Source organism: Oryctolagus cuniculus, chromosome 1 (genome assembly GCF_964237555.1).
Source record: "Oryctolagus cuniculus chromosome 1, mOryCun1.1, whole genome shotgun sequence".
Taxonomy (NCBI): Eukaryota; Metazoa; Chordata; class Mammalia; order Lagomorpha; family Leporidae; genus Oryctolagus; species Oryctolagus cuniculus.
Window position 1 is genome coordinate 225,672,037 of NC_091432.1, and position 17,633 is coordinate 225,689,669.

The window sequence follows — 17,633 nt, forward strand, 5'->3', positions numbered from 1 at the left end:
TCCCCCAGCCCCCGCGGGCGGTGTGTGATTTGGGGCAGGGACTTGATAAAGCGTGCAAAACATCCCGCCTCTGAATACACAGGTGTTCGTTATGGACCTCCCCGGGTCGTGTGTTCTAGAAAACAGGCTGCGCTTGTAATTGAGTGTAAAGTCCGTGTCGCAGGGGCGTTTCTGAAACCGTGAAGAAAGGCAAGGACCCCACGGAAAGGGGAGTCTCTCCGACCGCCAGCCTCCGCCCCAGCCGCGCGTTCCCCCGCGTTTTCCCCGCCAGTGGGCTCGGGATGGGGACGGGACTGTGCGCCAACCTCACTGGGGCCCTAACCCAAGGTGATAGGTCCCATAAAAGCCGGTCCCGACAGCACGGTGCCCGTCTGGCCGTCGCGCGCGCCTGGCCCGCCTGGAGAGCGCGCTAGGCGCAGATGCGCGCGGTCTACACCGCCGCCGCCTGGGGTGCCCCGCGCGCCCCAGCTCTGGGACGTGGAGCCCCGAGGTGCAGGCACGAGGGTCTGGACCCTCCCGGGGCCCCGGGAGCACTCCGGGCCGCCTCGCCCCGCCGACTCCAGGCCGGGATTTCCCCCGCACTGCCTTTCCGGCCGGTGCCAGCCCGGCCTCCCGGTCCCAGGCCCCCGCCGCGGGGCCGGCTGCTCGGGGAGGGGCGGGGGAGCGGAGGAGGAGTTTGAGCCACTTTGTGGGGCAGCCTTGGCCTCGGCGGCGGCCGCGGCGCGAGCGCGGGAGAAGGCTGGGGCGCCCGCCGGGCGGGCCGGACGCGAGCGCGGGAGAAGGCTGGGGCGCCCGCCGGGCGGGCCGGAGCGGCCGATGGGGCCCGTGTGAGCGCGCCCAGGCCCGGCCCGGTGCCCGGCGGGCGGCAGCATGTCCGCGGGCGGCGGCGCCAGGAAGAGCACCGGGAGGTCCTCCTACTACTACCGGCTGCTGAGGCGGCCCCGGCTGCAGCGACAGAGGAGCCGCTCCCGCAGCCGGACCCGGCCTGCCAGGGGTAGGCACCACCCGACCCCCTGACCCCAGGCCCTTCCTCCTGCTACTGCGCCACCTGACGCCCCGGGGTGCCAGGGACCCTGGGTCCTCCTGGCTGTGCGTCTGCCGTCGGCCACCCGCAGCTCCTGTCCTCCTCCTGGGGCAGTTGGAGGCGAGGGTCTCCCCTAGGCCACGGGCCGGGCGGGGAGGACCGGGCTCCTGGGTTCTCTCTCCTGCCTCTGAGGTCAGACCTCCCGCCCCACTGTGCTGGCATACTCTGCAGCCCAGCTAGAAAGTCGTCCAGGTGCGTCTGGGCGTCCCCTCCCTTTGCCTGGCTGCCGGCCTGGTGACCTTGCAGTCCCGGGACCAGGTTGGCCCCGCCTCTTGAGCTCAGGCACAGGTGTGGACCTTTGTTTGGAGCCCCTCGCCGTGGTGGGTGCGCTCCCTGGGAAAGAGCTGCTCCTATACTGGAGCGGGCGGAGGGGGAGGTGCACGGGAGCGTTTGCTTTTTCCAGTAACAAGACCCTCGCCTGGAAGCGCGCCTGGGACTTCCTTCCCCGGGCAGGCCGAGAGGGAGGGAGCGGGGCAGGGGGGTGGCTCTGGGAGAAGAGGAGGACTCCAAAGGGGCTCTGGCGAGGCTGGTCACACACCCCACCCCCCAGCCAGCAAAGACCCCTTGAGGGTCTCTGTGGGGTGGGCCATGGAGGGGGCTCCAGATCAAACTCAGCAGGGCCCTGGCAGAGACTGGCCCCCAGAGGGCTCGGAGCAGATGCCCGGCGCGTGGATGCTGGCAGACCCATCTGCGGTGCTGGTCTTGTGGCTGGGGACCCTTGGCCCTGAACTTCAGCCAGGCGGGCAGTGAGCACTCACGCTCCGCTTGCTTCCCACCATCAGGGCTGTGCAAGGACACACAAGCTTCCTTAGGAAGTAGTGAGTGAGTACCCTGTTCTCGGAAGGCTCCAAGCGGAGGCTGGGAGCCGGCACAGGTGTGTGCTGGGTCTATTAACGCCGGGATTCCCCTACCCCGTGCTTTCCCCCAACCCTCCCAACCCCTGGCTCCCTGCCCCCAGGCTTGGTCTGGGAGACCAAATGTCTTTGGCAAGTCACTTCCTCTTTCCCAGCCTCGCCCTTCTTAGCTGTAAAATGGTGCTAGCAGTAGTGGAGGGTTCCTGGAGGAAACAGCCTCAAGCATACACAGGTACCAGATAGCCAGGCCCCCCCAGGCCTCTCCTCCTGCCACTCCCTTGCACAACCTGTCTCTCCCACCTCACTTCATCCCTGGCTGTAGAGGCACAGAGAGGCCAGGAAGCCCCTCCTGCTCTGCTGACAGCACAGGTGCAGGAGGCTGTGTTGTGTCCTGGGCTTGAAGGGGCTCCCAGCCTGCTGCGGGGGGTGGGGGGGAGGGGGAGACTGTCACTGAACAGATGTTGTACTTGGGGAAATCAGGGAGAGCTTCTCAGAGGAGGTGACATTTTGACCGGGTTTCATGAGATGGAAAGAATCCCAGCCCGAGGTCTGCCCAGCTCCAAGCCTCGTGACCTCTCGTGGTGAATGGGGATGGTGGGGACAGGTTGTGCATTGGGAGCCGGAAGCCCCTCCTGGGGACCAGGGCGACAGGTGTGTGGAAGCTGTTCCTTCTCTAGACGTACTGACAGATAGATGGTGTGTGCAGACAAGGAAGACGAAGTGGCTGGGGCTGGTGACGGGGTTCCTGGTGTGGGCGGGATGGTACTTGGGCCTGCAGAGTTGGGGCCTTGAGTTGGGGGAGTCAGGCGGGGTTAGAGCTGCAGGCAGGATGTGAGGTGGAGGCGGGAGCCCCCTGCCTGGCTCCCTTGGCGGCAGGTGGCTGGAGCAGACATCAACCCTTCCACCCCAGGTCCCAGACGTGACCAACCCCAGGGCCCCAGGCGGAGGTACCAAGGCTGGGGAAGCCGCCCAGTGGCCTTGGCCGGCACGTGATGACACACACCCAGATGAGGGTGTGGCACCCCGCATGGCAGCCTGTCTGGCCTCTGGCTCAAGTTAGGAAGGAAAATGACCTCAGGCTGTGTTTGTTCAGGACTGAAACCTTGCAGCAGGGATTTGCAGATGACCAGTCCAGAGGGAAGCATCCTTGGGGGCGAGGGGAGGAGTGGGTTAGCAGCCTGTGCAGCCTTCCAGGTCTGACCAGTGTGAGGCAAAAAGCAAGACCCTTCTCTGGGCCTCAGTTTCCCCATCTGAAGAATGGGCAGGGGCGGGCGCTGTGGTGTAACAGGTTAAGCTGTCACCTGCAGCACCAGCATCCTATATGGGCACCAGTGTGAGTCCTGGCTGCTCCACTTCTGATCCAGCTCCCTGCTAATGTGTCTGGGAATGCAGCAGAGAGGATGGCCCAAGTGCTTGGGCCCGTGCACCCATGTAGGAGACCCGGAAGAAGCTCCTGGCTTCAGCCTGGCCCAGCCAACGGCCGACGGCAGACGCACAGCCAGGAGGACCCAGGGTCCCTGGCACCCCGGGGCGTCAGGTGGCCATCTGGGGAGAAGATTCTCTCTGTAACTCTGGCTGGTTGGGAGCCAGGAGCTTCTTCCGGGTCTCCCACATGGGTGCAGGTGTACATTAGCAGGAAGCTAGATTGGAAGTGAAGCAACCGGGACTTGAACCGGCGCCCATATGGGATGCTGGTGTCCCAGATGGTGGCTTTACCAGCTACACCACAGTGCCGGCCCCTCACATACATACATACATACATAAATACATACATACATAAATATTTAAATGAAAAGAAAAAAGAATGGGCAGAGAGAGTTGTGCAATGTTGGGGTGGTGTGCTTGGAGCTTGGTGGTAGCCAAAGGCAGGTTGAAACAGCGACCTTTCGATGCCAAGGTTCTGCTTTGCGCCCCTGAATCCCCTGAGGGCTGGTGGTGGTCCGTGGATTTGGGGGAGCCCCATCACCAGCCAGGTGTTCTCATCTACCTGCACTGGAGTCGAGGAAAGCCTCGGCTGCCTGCTCTTCTCAGGGCTGCGAGCAGAGACACAGCCGTCCTGCAGCTCTGGGTCATGTCCTGAGCACCTGCTGCGTGCCGGGCTTCCGGTGGGCTTCCGCGGCCGTGGGAGGGGAATGCCAGACTCCCAGCCCCTCTTGGTTTGAGGGGGCCAACTTGTTGGGATACACCGAGGCTTGGGGCTCACCCTGGGGGATGGAGCAATGGTTAGGCAGCCACGAATTGTTGGATGTGTGACTGGGCCGGGGCCTCAGTTTCCCTGTCTGTCCGATGGGGCTGATCTTGTCCTGCCGTGTGTGTTGGGAAACCTCTTGAATGCCCGTGAGCACAGGCACAGGAGGTTTTGATTCCTGTCTTCACACCTTCATGGGAGGTTTGCCAGGGCCCTGGCCACGGGCTGGGCGTGGGGAGCCTGAGCGCTGGGGTCCGGTGCACGTTTTGTCCCGCAGCAGTCAGATCTTCCCCGTGCCCACACAGACTCTGTTTCCTAGTCCTGCGTCCTGCCTGCCCCTCCCTCCCGGCCTTCCGGGGACCCCTTGCTTTCAGGGTCCGCCTGTGAGGCTGGAGTGGGGCGTTCTGGGAGCCCTCCAACTCGCTTTGAGGAATGCGGGCAGCAGGCCTGCTGGGGTCTCCTCCCAGGGCTCAGATGGTGGCAGCTTAGTGGTAGCACCCCTGGGGTCCAGCTGGGGACACTGAGGCATGGATGAGCTGCCTTCGCAGAGTCGAGTGTGGAACGTGGGGATGCTGCCCCCCAGGTGCCGTGTGGCTGGGGAGGGTGGTGTGATACCTAGGGCAGAGCCTACAACCTCTCCAGGGGCCCAGCTGCCTTGAGACCCCCTGGGAGGCAAAGCTCAGACCCCAGGGGCTGCACAGGACTGAGAGTTTTGAGGATGGGGGTGGGCTGTGTCTGCCCCTTCCCAACTCCTGAGGGCCCTCTACCTGGCCCTCTGCCTCCACCTTGGATACCGTCTCTGGGGTCAGGTTGTACCCTTTTCCGCCTGTCCCTTGGTCTGTTCCTGCTGAGACAGCCCCTCCTTTGGGGCCTGGTCCCAGCTTCACGCCCTTCGAGCCCTTGCATATCTTAGGGACCAGGGAGCCCACTCCCTCTCAGGGCACGTGATGAGGGTGAAAATGGCTTCTGTTGGCTGAGTTCCTGCCCAGTGCTGACCTTGACACTGAGCAATGGGATACTGGTATTACCCTCACTTTACAGGGGTGAGAGCCCGGCCCCAGGTCACATAGCTCTGCCCAAGCCCAGACCCTTGCTCCCCTGAGGGCAGACCTTGGCTTTGAGCAGGCCTCCTTCCCTTCCCCCAGCTCCTGAGCACGGTCAACAACTCTGTGACCGCCATCTCCCAGGACGCTGGCCAAAACCTGGGAGGGAGGCAGGGCAGCGAGGCCGCTGGACCTGTGGGAAGTTGTTCCTCCACCTGCCTCGGGAGTGCCCCTGCCCCCAGGCCCGGCCTCTGTGCCCTGCGCCCTGTGGTCATTCATGTTCTTGCGCAAGTCCCAGCATGGCTTCTCCCTTAGTGCCAGGGGTTCGCTGTCTCCTGGTGTGAGGTTCCTGGGGCTGGGCAGACAGCGGGGCCCAGTCCACACAGCTCCCTGGACCCTGGAGAGGGGCAACCTACTGCCTTTGTCTTTCCCAGCCCATCCTCATCACCTTCCACAGTCAGGAAGACAGGAGCTCCTGGTCTCCAGCTAAACCAGGGGCCAGGCCCTGGGCTGAGAGCCTCTCCCAGTTCACTCCTGTCTCCCTCCAACTTTCCAGCCCTCTTGGAGGCGGGGCTCATTGCCATCACCCCCTTTGCGAGGTGATGACACGGAGCTCTCCTTGGTGAACTACCAGGGCCAAGGTTTGAACCTGGGCCAGTGAACTCCAAAACAGGTGCTCAGAAGCCCAGCGCTTCCTCTCGCAGGCTTTGGTTGGTTTGGCTCAGAGAGCACTGGGGTGGACCTGGGCAGCCGTCTTGACCTTAGAGGGTTGCTGAAGGGGGAGACGTTGCGGGGGGGGGGTTGCTGCGGTTGCTTGGGGGAGGCCCCATTTGCCTCCTCGCTGACAGAGCCCTGTGTGCAGGAAGGGCTGGGAGCCTGCTTGGCTCAGCTGCTGAAGCGGGAGGTTGGGGAGATCCATGCTGCTTTGCAGGAGGCGGCTGTTCCCCTGTGACAGCTGGAGAAACTGAGGCCCGCAGAGCCCGGGCCACTCACGCAAGGTGACCCAGTGATGTTGATGAGAACCCTGCCCCGCCCCACCCCACCCCACCCCACCCCACCCCGTCCCTGCCTCCTGTTCTGGTATTGGTTTGCTGCTGCTTTAAGAGTAGCCTGGGTAGGGAAACAGAGGCAGCAGACTACTCCTTGTTGGGTCTCCAGGGGGCAGGGGCTTACCCTCCCGTGTGGGTCCACTCCCGCATGCTCGTGCCCGGGCCTGCAGGCGTGTTTTGCTTTAGAACCTCCATGAGGCCTGCTGGCTATTTTTAAAAGAAAAGCAGTGACCGTGATATTTCCCCTACACCTTCCTCTGGAGGCCGCTTGGTTAAATGTCAGGAAAGGGAGAGTATTTCCTGGTCAGGAACAGTCAGAGCTTGCTGGGAGCTGAAGTTCTGTTTTCCGCTTCGGGAGGAATTTGGGGCACCGCTTTTGGGCCCCCCACGCTGCTCCGGGAAGCTTGTCCAACGGTGGGGGCGATGTGGGGGGCTGCCTGTGTGCGGACCCCGCCCATGGGAAGAGAGCGGCAGGTGGTTATTTTTAGCCATCCCCATCCAGTAGAAGCACTTCAGCGTTTGTTCAATATTTAATTATCCGGCTGAACTTGGCCTTGAGTTTGGAAGCGGCTCCTCCTGGTGCTGTGGTTTCCCCTGATTGCATAAGTGAGGAAGTGAGGGGAATCTCAATAGCCCTCCAATAATAATAATAATAATAAATAATAATAATATGGAGAATCTCAATAGCCCTCCAATAATAATAATAAATAATATGGAGAATCTCAATAGCCCTCCAATAATAATGATAATAATGATAATAATAATGTAATAATAATGGGGGAATCTCAATAGCCTTCTAATATTAATAATAATAATAATAATAATAGTAATGGTAGTAGTGGTAGTGACAGTAAAGAATTGGTACCTAGAAAGGGTGGCCTGGGTCCCAACAGACCCCCGCCCATGGTGGAGCAGAGCTGCTTCGAGACCGTGCTCCACAGCGCCCCCCTCGGAGCCTCCGGGAAGGTGTGCTGTCAGCGTAGCAGATGGTGTGACTGCAAGGACACGCAGGGCCTTGAGTGGTGAGCCAAGGGCTGTGTGGGCTCCCCTGGCGGGCCCCAGGGAGACCAGGAGGACTTGGGACATAGCAGTAAGGATGATGATGTTTTTCTGTTCCCCTCCCCTGCATGCTTGCATACAATGATACCCTTATTTATTTCCAGATACTGTTACCAGGTAACCTTTCATTAATGAGAAAAAAACGGGCTCCCACTGGCTGGGGGCAGAGTGGCCATCAGTGATCCTGGGTGACTGAGCTGGCCTTGCTGGTGCACGAGGTGCTGAGTCTGAGCCGGCAGAGGGGAGTTTGGGGAGTGGGGACCCCACTGGGCCTCTGAAGAGGTAACCCCAGGGGCTACATTTGGTGAGGGCTTGGGACAGGGCCAGGTCCTCATTCACGCTTGCTGGGGACCCGGAGGGGCCAGCAGGTGGCAGCAGGGAGGCAGCAGGCAGGGCGGGAAGGGCTGACCAGAGAGAGGCTGCCCCGCCCTCTGAGGGCCCCTGGAGGCTCCTGCCTGGCCCTTGGCCAAATGAGGACCGGAAGGCCAGGCTACTGGCGTGAGCTTCCCAAGACATCATTTTCAGCCCTGGAATCCATGGCAGCCCCCCCCCCCCCCCCCCGTGTTCCAAGAGGACACTCCGTGGGCCCTTTTTGGGGTTAGATCATCTCTTTTATGACACAGGAAGTGGTGATCGCGGAGTCATACCCTCCATGTTATGTGGCTGCATTGTTTTTATTTGTAAAACTGGAGCTGCTTTCTGAGATTCCCGAAGGGCAGGAGAGAGAGGGCCAGGATCATGCCCACGGCCAAGGGTGGGAGCTGGCAGCCCTTGGAGAGGCAAAGGGAAGTGGGGAGGAATGGGGGGCACCGAGGGCTGGGGGCAGGGCACGGCAGAGCCATGGGGGGGTCCTTTGGGGAGCAGCTGCAGAAGGGTGGGCAGGCGCTGGAGGCCTGGGGGCCGAGTAGTGGGGTGGGGGTGGGCGGGGCAGCTGACAGCCTTGGAGGAGTCTGGCGGGAACCGGGCCCCAGGGGAGCTTGGCTTTCCTGTTAACCATCCATGTGATCCAGTCCTCTGCTCCACCCGACAGCTGGGAGCATGCTTGGAGCTATGGGCCCTGCAGCCAGCAGGTGGGCCTGCGTGCCCCTCCCCCTCCCCTGAGCCGTCCCACAAGAGACAAGCACGACAAATAATATTGTAGACACCCATGCACCCATTTCTCAGATTTAACAAACGTGAACATTGCTCTGCCTGCTGTGTTTCCTTCTCAGAAGTCAGAAAGTGCTGTGGCACAGCTGGTTAAGCCCCCACCTGCAGTGCTGACATCCCGTATGGGCCCTGGTTTGAATCCCGGCTGTTCCACTTCTGATCCAGCCCCCTGTTAATGCACCCAGGAGAGCAGCAGAACATGGCTCAAGTGCTTGGGCCCGTTGGGCTCGTGGCTTCAGCTGGCCCAGCTCCGGCCATTGTGGTTATTTGGGGAGTGAACCAGCGGAGGGAAGCTCGCTCACTCGCTCTCTCTCTCTCTCTCTCTCTCTCTCTGTGACTCTGCCTTTCAAATAAATCAATCTTTAAACCAAATGAATCGGGTACAACACGAGTCAGCAGGAGATGCCCACCCGCCCGCCAAACCCAGCCCCTCACCTGTGTGAGGGTGCGTGCTGTGAACTAACAAAAGTTTTTACATTTTTTAAGTGATCGGAACAAAAATCACAAGGATAATATTTTAAACGTGTGAACATTATGCGAATTTCAAATGGGGGTGTCCATAAATAAAGTTTTATTGGAATGCAGCCACGTTCAGTCGTTTACGTGTTGTCGGTAGCTGCTGTCACGCAGTAGAGACAGGGACCATATGGGCGCACAAGCCTGAAATAGCTGCTGTCAGGCCCTTGATAGTCGAAGTTTGCTGACCTCTGAGATGTAGCTAAAGCTGCTCTCCCCCTCCAGGGGTATCCGGCTGTGTACAGGTGAGGGGTCCCTGCCCGGGTGTTTCAGCACCGTGTTGCCTTCTGTGACTTGAACAGGGAGGTGGGGCCGGTATTCGGTGAGGTGGCGAAGATGCCCCTTTGGGGTGCCACTGGATTTGAGTCCCGCTTCCTGCTAGTGCGCACCCTGGGAGGCAGCAGGTGGTAGCTCAGACAATCAGGGCCCTGCCACCCCCGTGGGAGACCCAGCTGGAGTTCCAGGCTCTTGCCTGTGGCCTGGCCCAGCCCTGGCTGTTGTGGGCATTTGGGGAGTTGGATGGGAGATCTCTGGCTGTCGCTTTGCCTCTCCAAATGAAGTTTAAGAAATGGACCTAGAGAAGTCACACGGCCTGGCATCTCCTTAGTCTCTGGAATGCCAGCAGTGCAGCCTAAACGCCGGCTCCGCCCACCCTGGAACAGGCCCTGGGGTGGCAAGTCAAAGAGGTACAGGAAAAAATAAGCCCAGGAATGAACCGCAGGCGTGAGAGGAGCCTTCCGGCCAGCTGATCCATCTCCAGCGTGGCCGGGAAGTTGGTTTTTCTGGAAGACTGGGAATTCTTTGGAGGGGAGGTGCCTCCAGGATGAGGAACCGGAAGTCGGTGTCTGCAGACGCCGCAGAGCTCCAGGGCTCCTTCCTGGACTAGAAGGAGGCCAAGCAGAGGGCAAGAAGGGTGTGAACCCAAACAGCACCTGCCGGGAAAGGCGGGCACTGCACGGGACCCCAGGCTCTCCCTGAGGTGCTGCTCCCCACCTGCACGCGAGCGCAGGGCAGAGACGGGTGTCTCGGAGGATCTCTGTGTCTGTTTCTCACCTGATGCTGTCTCTGCACCGCACCCTGAACTTGAACTTGGAGGCAGTTTGACCTCAGATCCCAGTTCCATGGGAGACCACAGAGCTCCCGCCGTTGCACCGCCTCGGGAGGCCTTCCCTTCCCCAAAGCCGGCAAGGTGAGAATGGGAACACTCCCAGACATCCCGCCTCTCTTCCTGGGATGAGAGCTGAAATCCTGGAGCTGAGGGAAGGGAGGACCCCCCTCCCTTCCCCCGCCGCCTCCTGAGTGACTGGGGCCCTGTTGCCTCACTGGACTGTGGCTTCTCTCCCAGAAGGGGGCAACCCTGAGATTCAGAGAAGAATCGGGCTTGAACCCTGCCATTAGCATCTACATCTCAGTCTCCTCCTGTTGAGTTTGGAGCTGATGGTCTTTACGGGAGTCAGTTTTAGGATAAAAGAGAGAGAGAAAGAGAGAGAGCATCCATGGCAAGGTCACCATTCCTTGTAAGTCTGTTTATATCACTTGGATATATAATTGTTCTAGAGCCACTTGTTGAAAAAAAAAATTTCTTTTTCTTCCGTCAGTTTACCCTGGCACTGATTTTGAAACCAATCGAGCACCTGTGTGTAGGCCTATATCTGGATTGATCGAAAGGTCCCGCGCCGTCTCATTTCCACGAGTTGTATTTCCAGTGTGTGAAAAACATCTCGAGACCAAGCAGTTAACAGAAGCCCTGTCTCAAGCTTGCCCGGCTGCTCTGAATCCTTTGCTTCGCCATCGACATTGAAAATTCAGCCTGTCGATGTCTTTGAAAAGCCTGCTAGGGTTTTGATTGGGACTGCGTCGAATCCATGGAGCACCTGGAGAGACGCCCTCTTTAGGCGTCGTCAGTCCTTGAACGTGGTGCACCTTGCTGTGTGGAAGATACCGTCTTTGCTGTCTGTCCCCAGTGTTTTTCCCGTGATCAGCCTCCTGCATGATCTGTTTGTTAGGGATTTGTTTTGGGTGCTTGTCGTTCATCACCATGAAGGGTATGAGATTCCCCTCCCCATAGGCTGACAGGGTAGGGCTTTCATGGGTGCTGAAGGCATGAGACCAGGGCTTTCCGTGACTGCTGGCTTAGCAGGCAGCAGGAGGGTTAAGTTTGCATCTGTTGCCACCCCAGAGCCGAGGGCTAGCCTAGGACATAAAGTGATGATCTATTCTAGAACATGAAATGATCTGTTCTGCAGTTTCTCCCAAATTATAACCTCACGTCCCTTACAGGATCTGATATGCAGTCTATGAGTCAGCGGCTCCTTAGGCTAAAAATGACACTGAAATTCAGTCTGATGTTAGTGTTAAATCAGTCAATGAGGAGTTTGGAGATCATTTAAAATTTGATTTCCAAGTTGTCAAGAACAGAATGGTAAAGAAACTTTGTTTTAAAGATTTATTTATTTATTTGAAAGGCAGAGTTACAGAGAGGCAGAGGCAGAGAGAGGCAGAGGCAGAGAGAGGGAGAGAGAGAGAAGGAGAGAGAGAAAGAGAAAGTCTTCCAGCCACTGGTTCACTCCCCAAATCGCCGCAACGGCCAGAGCTGGGCTGATCCGAAGCCAGGAGCTCCCTCCAGGTCTCCCATGTGGGTGCAGGGGCCCAAAGACTTGGGCCATCTTCCATTGCTTTCCCAGGCCACAGCAGAGAGCTGGATCGGAAGTGGAGCAGCCAAGACTTGAACCAGCGCCCATATGGGATGCCAGTGCTTCAGGCCCTGGCTTTAACCCGCTGCACCACAGCACTGGTCCCCTTATATACTCTTAGGACTTTATGCCTGTTTTAATTTGTCAGAAAAAACTAAGCATGTTATATGGTGTAGGCATGGTGCTTGAACTTAATAATACAGTTTTTAAACAAAAGTACAGAACATTAAGTACTGAAGTGGAATTTTTGGGAGAAATCGTTTATAATTAATGAATGAAGTGAGAAATAAGATGAGTTTAATAATGCGTTGGAAGACTTAGATTTTGGTAATCAGGCCCCCTCTGGAATGTTATAATTAGAACTTGGATGGCTTAAAGAAGTGTCGCTGATGTAATTAGTAAGTGTGCTAAGGATACAATGTGCACGGTGTTTGCAGATGGGAGGGGTCTCCTCCCAGTGCTAGAAACCAAGCAGCAAAGGTAGCCTGTTCTTCGTGGCTTTCCTGCCCTTTCACAGGTGTCGTTTGATGCGTGGCGGAGGGAGCGAGAAGGTGACATTCTACATGGGTGTCCCTGCTCTGTTCCTCCAAGGGAGCTGCTCTTCCTACAGGCAGCTGTAGGGGGCGCGCTGGGAGCCCTGAAAGCCAAGGGTCTGGCCCCGGGCCTCCGTCTGCCGCGGAGGTGGAATGAGCTGGATCAGCAGGTGGGCCAGTGTCCTACCACACTGTACGTTCAGGATCTTCCAGTCCTGGAGGTCTCCGGGCTGAGGTCAAGGTCAGGCTGCCTTCCTTCCGGGGGCTCCCGGGGGGAATCCATTTCCACGGCTCGTGGCCCCACGTCACTCTCCCTTCTGCCTGACGTTCTGCCTCCCTCTTATGCGGTCTCCTGTGGTTACTTCGGACCCACTCTGGTAATCCACAGTAATCTCCCTGTCCCAAAATTCTTCACTTATTCACACCTGTAAAGCCATTTTGGCAGGGCTGGCCTTGTGGTGTAGTGAACCCGCTGCCCGCGGCGCCGACCTCCCATGTGAGCACCGGTTCAAGTCCCAGCTTCTCTGCTTCCAATCCAGCTCCCTGCAGATGCACCTGGGAAAGCCACGGAGCCTGGCCCAAGTGCTTGGGTCCCTGCCACCCATGTGGGAGACCTGGGTGGGGGTCTAGGGGCCTGGCACAGCCCTGGCCATGTGGTGTAAACCAGTGGATGGGAGATCAATCTCTCTGTCTCTCTCAATTGCTCTGCCTTTCAAGTAAATGTTGTTTGTTTGTTTGGTTAAGCGACATCTCTCCTCCCTGTCTCTTGAGATGGGGGACCAAGGCTGAACTGGAAGAAGTGTGCAGTGGGTCTCACCAACTTAGGAATATTGTGTCTTAGCAGACTCACCCTTCATCTGGCTGCCTGTTAAAAGCAAGTGCTTACAATAGGCTGTACTCCGCTCCTACCCCTGCCCGCCCCACCACCTGCTCGCTGCCTCGAACTGAGACACACAGGAGCCGCAGCTGGGCCTCCGACGATGCCTGGCCTGCTGCGTGGGGTTTTGCACCTGAGGCTCCCAGCTTGGTTCTCCTGGCCACTCCCCCCGGGAGCACCAGTCGCTGGTCCTTCTCCAGGGTGGTTCCTTTCTGGGTCCGCTTTGTTCTTCATGTGCTTCCTTGTCATTTGGGCTGCTGTCGATTTTGATGCAGCTTTTAATTTTTTTCTGATTCTGTGTTTCCTTCTCGCTTCTCTCTCCTTTCTCTTGAATTATATTCAGAGGATACAGTCTGTACTGCCTCCTTCTACCCCCTATGTATGTCGGGATTTCGCTTTCATTTTTGGAAGTCTAAATTATTTTGCACTCAGTCGACAGCGTCGTCGTGCGTTCCATTCTCCGAAGAGAAACTTCGAGAAACAACGGTTTTAGACTCCTGCCTGTGAGGTTTTCTGTGCAGAGCAAGTACCTACAAAAAGCGAGTTGACTTAATCACACAGACTGGCGAGTATATTTACGCTTAAAGAGGCCATCGCAAGCCTCACCTTTGACGTGGCAGGCAGTGGCAGAAGCCGTGCGGAGGGCTCCCAGAGACACAGCCCGCCCTGAAGGCTGCCATCGCGCCCACCTGTAAAAAAGCTCCGCAGGCCGCAAACCTGCCTGCCCGCCTGTCCGCCCGCAGCGGCGCACCTGTCGGGCTCGCGGCCGCTAGGGGGCGCACGTGCCGCGGGCCTGCTCTGCCGGGAGCTCGCTGGGGACGGGGCGCCTGCGGGAAGCAGAGGCGGTGGTGCAGGGAACCGCGTCCCGGTGGGGCTGGGGATGCCGGGCCGACCTCCCATCTGCTCCTGGGGACGCCGCGGGTGTGGATGCGTGTGGCCACCGCGGGGCTGCCCCATCAACACTGAGGCCACCCCCCCGGGGTGGGGGGCAGCTTTTCTGTCGCCACACCAGCCCCCCTCACCCCCTGCAGCAATGCACCCCTTCCGCAGGCCTGAGAGTGGTATTCCTGCTTTTTCCGGTGTCACTTGTTCACAGCTGAGTAGTATCGCACCACGTGCGTGTGCCAGCTGCCCCGTCGGAAGCCCCCAGGGGAACGTCCCTTGTGTCCTTGTTAGCGGGGGGCTCAGCTCCCTGCCATGTAGGAGCGAGGTCTGTGCCTTGTTGTTGCGGGCGATCTGCCCTCCGAGGGCTGTGCCCAGTCTCTGGCCAAGGCCCGGGCAGTCTGTGGCTGGTGACCGCCTGTGCCGGTTTATCCCAGCACAGCAGGTAGAGCTGCTCTCTTGCCTCCCACCGCCCCTCCCTCACCTTTTTGCCTTCCTCTTCCACGTTCAAGGACACCCGTGACTAGATTGTTCCCTCTTGATTCATCCAGAGCAGCCGGGGAGGGCAGCTGGACACAGGGTGTGGGAGTCGGGGCAGGCTCGTGGGGGCCGTTGGGAACAAGCCCCTTGGGGGTGATGGACGCACCACAGTTTCACTATAGGAGGATGAGTCATTTTTGATTATGACAAATAAAACTATGAGTTCTTTTTTTTAAGTATATATTAATTTGAAAGGCAGAGAGACATCCATATACACATAGACACACAGAGACCTTCTGTCCCTTGGTTCATTCTCCAGATGCCTGGGGCTGGGCCAGGCCAAAGCCAGGAACTCTATCTGGCTCTCCCCTCTCGGGGGCAGGAACCCACACCCTTGGACCAGCAGCTGCTGCCTCCTAGGCGCGTTAACAGGAAGCTGGATCTGAAGCCAGGTGCTCTGATTTGGGAAGAAGGCATCCCAAAGCAGTGGCTTAACCCACTGTGCCACACACCCATCCCTGCTAGGAACATTCTCGTGAAAAATGGAGTGTGTGTGGATTGCACTCTCTGTCTCCTCTTGGAACTGCTGGTTTCCACTCAGCCTCAGGTTTCTGGGCAGTGTTCCTGTTGCTCCGTGCAAATCTAGGGTCTTGGTCGTGCCCGCGCCCGGGAGAATCGTCCTGACTTGCCGTGTAGTATTTTTCCTGTCCCAAAGCGTGCTCAGTCGCTCCCCTGTTGGTGGGCACCTAGGTTACTTCGCTTCTGCTGCTATAAACCGTGCTGCCGGGAACCTCTCCATGCAGCTCTCCGCGTGGGTAGGAGGAAGCGTTTTTGTTTTTTTTTCAAGACGGGGCACGTAGGAGGGAAATTCCTGGTCTCAGAGTGTGCGTGGTGGCAGGGGCACCTTCCTGTTGTTTCATTGTTCTCCGTGCCCCTTTGATGCCATCCACAGTGATGGGAGAGGCATGCTTGTTCCTTTTAGCTTCTGGATCCGTTTCAATTTCTTCTCAATTTTGGACCAGCCTAGAGTCTATGCAGCGGGGGTGAAAAGTGCCTGGGAGTTTCGATCTGCATTTTTCTGGCTGCTGTTAGGACACACAGCCCCCCCTGTCCCTCACCACCTCTTTCAGAGTCCTTGCCGACTTCTCTCCTCACCGGCTTCAGAGACTCCTGCCTCCCCTCTTTTCAGCAGGAAGATCTGGGCCCGACAACTGAAATTTGGTGTCTTGTCTGAAATTACAGGATGTTCCGCAGGCTGCCGTGTTTCCATGGGAACAAGTAACAGTCATCCTTCGTGATTAAGTGGTATCCATGGCAACCAAGCCAGCAGCATTTGAATGAAACTGATTTTCTTTCTTTATTTATTTTGCAAACACATGAAGGTTAAAAAATGTGTTTCTTTCACGGTGGCTGCCAAGATCGGAAGACAGCCCTGGTCTCCCAGGGGATGGGTAGTGCAGGATCAGCTGGGCCCCGTGGCCTAATTTTGCATATCCGGGAGGTCATGAGGAGGGCACGTAGTGGGTGAGGGGAGGGAAAGCCCCTGGGCCCCCACTCCCAGGTCTGGGGTAGACTTGTAAGAAAGAGGTCGCTGGGTTTTTCTGCCCATGCCGTGTCCCCAGGGGTGCCAGCTTCCTGCTGTGTGACCTGAACCTCGCTGAGCGTCTGCTTGCACCGGCTGTGTTGCTCTGATCCCCGCGATCCAAGCTCCTCCCCCCCGCCCTCCCCCCCCCCCTCCAGTGAGAAAAGGTGCACTGCTGAGTCAGAAGCCACAGACAGCGGTGCTGGGGCGGGGACTTCGATGGAAGCCCCAGAGTCAGGACTACTGCCACCCCCTGCCTCCCTTTCCTGTGTAATGGAGAGTGGGGAGTGGAGGTGGCCACGGCTCCTCTTCCCTCACTCACTGCACTGATGATAAACCAGGAGCTCAGAGACAGAAAGGGACCAGCCGGGAGTCACACAGCAGAGTTCAAGTTGAATCCAGACTCCTAGTGCCAGCTTGGGCTCCTCGCTCCACCTCATGCTCCAGGCCCCTGCTGTCTTCTCTGAAGACCAAAGTGTGGATTTGGGGGACAGTTTAAGGGGTTCTTCGTGTCCACGCTGGCTTTGCACCTGGAAGACATTTTAAAATATTTATTTATTTATCTATTTGAAAGGCAGAGTTACAGAGAGGCAGAGGCTGGGGTGGACGTCTTCCATCCGCTGGTTCACTCCCCAATTGGCCACAATGGCTGGAGCTGGACTGATCTAAAGCCAGGAACCAGGAGCTTTCTCTGGGTCTCCCATGGAGGTGCAGGGGCCCAAGGCCTCGGGCCATCTTCTACTGCTTTCCCAGGCCATAGCAGAGAGTTGGATTGGAAGAGGGGCAGCTGGGACTCGAACCGGTGTCCATATGGGATGCTGGCGCTGCAGGTGGAGGCTTTACCCGCTTTGCCACAGCGCTGGCTCCCTGGAAAGCTTTTTAAGGGAGATGACTTTTGTTTCTCGAGACTGTTTCCTTCCCTGGAAGATGGAGCTGAGCGCAGCTGCCTGGGTCGTTGTGTGCAATTGCAGTTCCCACCCTCACACAGGCAAGATGTTGGTTTTTGGGGTGGAGGAGGGAAAAAAGTGATCTTTTCCCATATACAGTCCGCAATGCAATACATGAAAGTCTATGTATATCAATAGTGTTAGAATCGCATGAGGGAGATGGCGGCGCTGTGGCGTAGTGGGTAAAGCTGCCGCCTGTAGTGCCGGTATCCCATATGGGTGCCAGTTCTAGTCCTGGCTGCTCCACTTCTGATCCAGCTCTCTGCTATGGCCTGGGAAAGCAGGAAGGGATGGCCCAAATCCTTGGGCCCCTGCACCCTCTTGGGAGACCCAGAAGAAGCTCCTGGCTCCCGGCTTTGGATTTGTGCAGCTCCAGCTGTTGCGGCCAATTAGGGAGTGAACCAGCAGGTGGAAGACCTCTCTCTCTCTCTCTCTGCTACTCTTTCTCTTTCTGTGTGACTATGCCTTTCAAATAAATAAATAAATCTTTTTTTTTTTTTTTAAGAAATAATTGTAAGGGAGGAGGGAATTGTAAGGAGGACCTGCAAAGATTCCTTAGGGGAGGGATGATGGTGGCCAGGAGCCAACAGGAGTGTGGCTGTTGTTAGCTTTGGGCCTGGTTCTCACAGCGGGTGCCCGCTCCTTGTAGGCAGCTGGGGTGTCGGATCAGGAGAGAGCCGGCCTCTTCCCCGAGGTC

The 17,633-nt window shown here is 57.9% G+C and overlaps 1 protein-coding gene across 12 annotated transcripts in view; it reads left to right on the plus strand.

The window, feature by feature from the left end:
* DAB2IP (DAB2 interacting protein) overlaps positions 1–17,633 on the plus strand; it is a 170,695-nt gene that overhangs the window by 58,418 nt on the left and 94,644 nt on the right. For 2 of the 12 annotated variants that reach the window (XM_051855575.2, XM_051855557.2), the window contains exon 1: positions 721–994. The exons of 9 other annotated variants lie outside the window; for them this stretch is intronic. In XM_051855575.2, coding sequence (XP_051711535.1) covers positions 871–994 — 124 coding nt within the window. In that variant the 5' untranslated portion in view covers positions 721–870. Of the gene's footprint in view, positions 1–720; positions 995–17,633 lie in introns of those variants that run through there. One more of the 12 variants, XM_051855536.2, reaches the window with a different exon arrangement.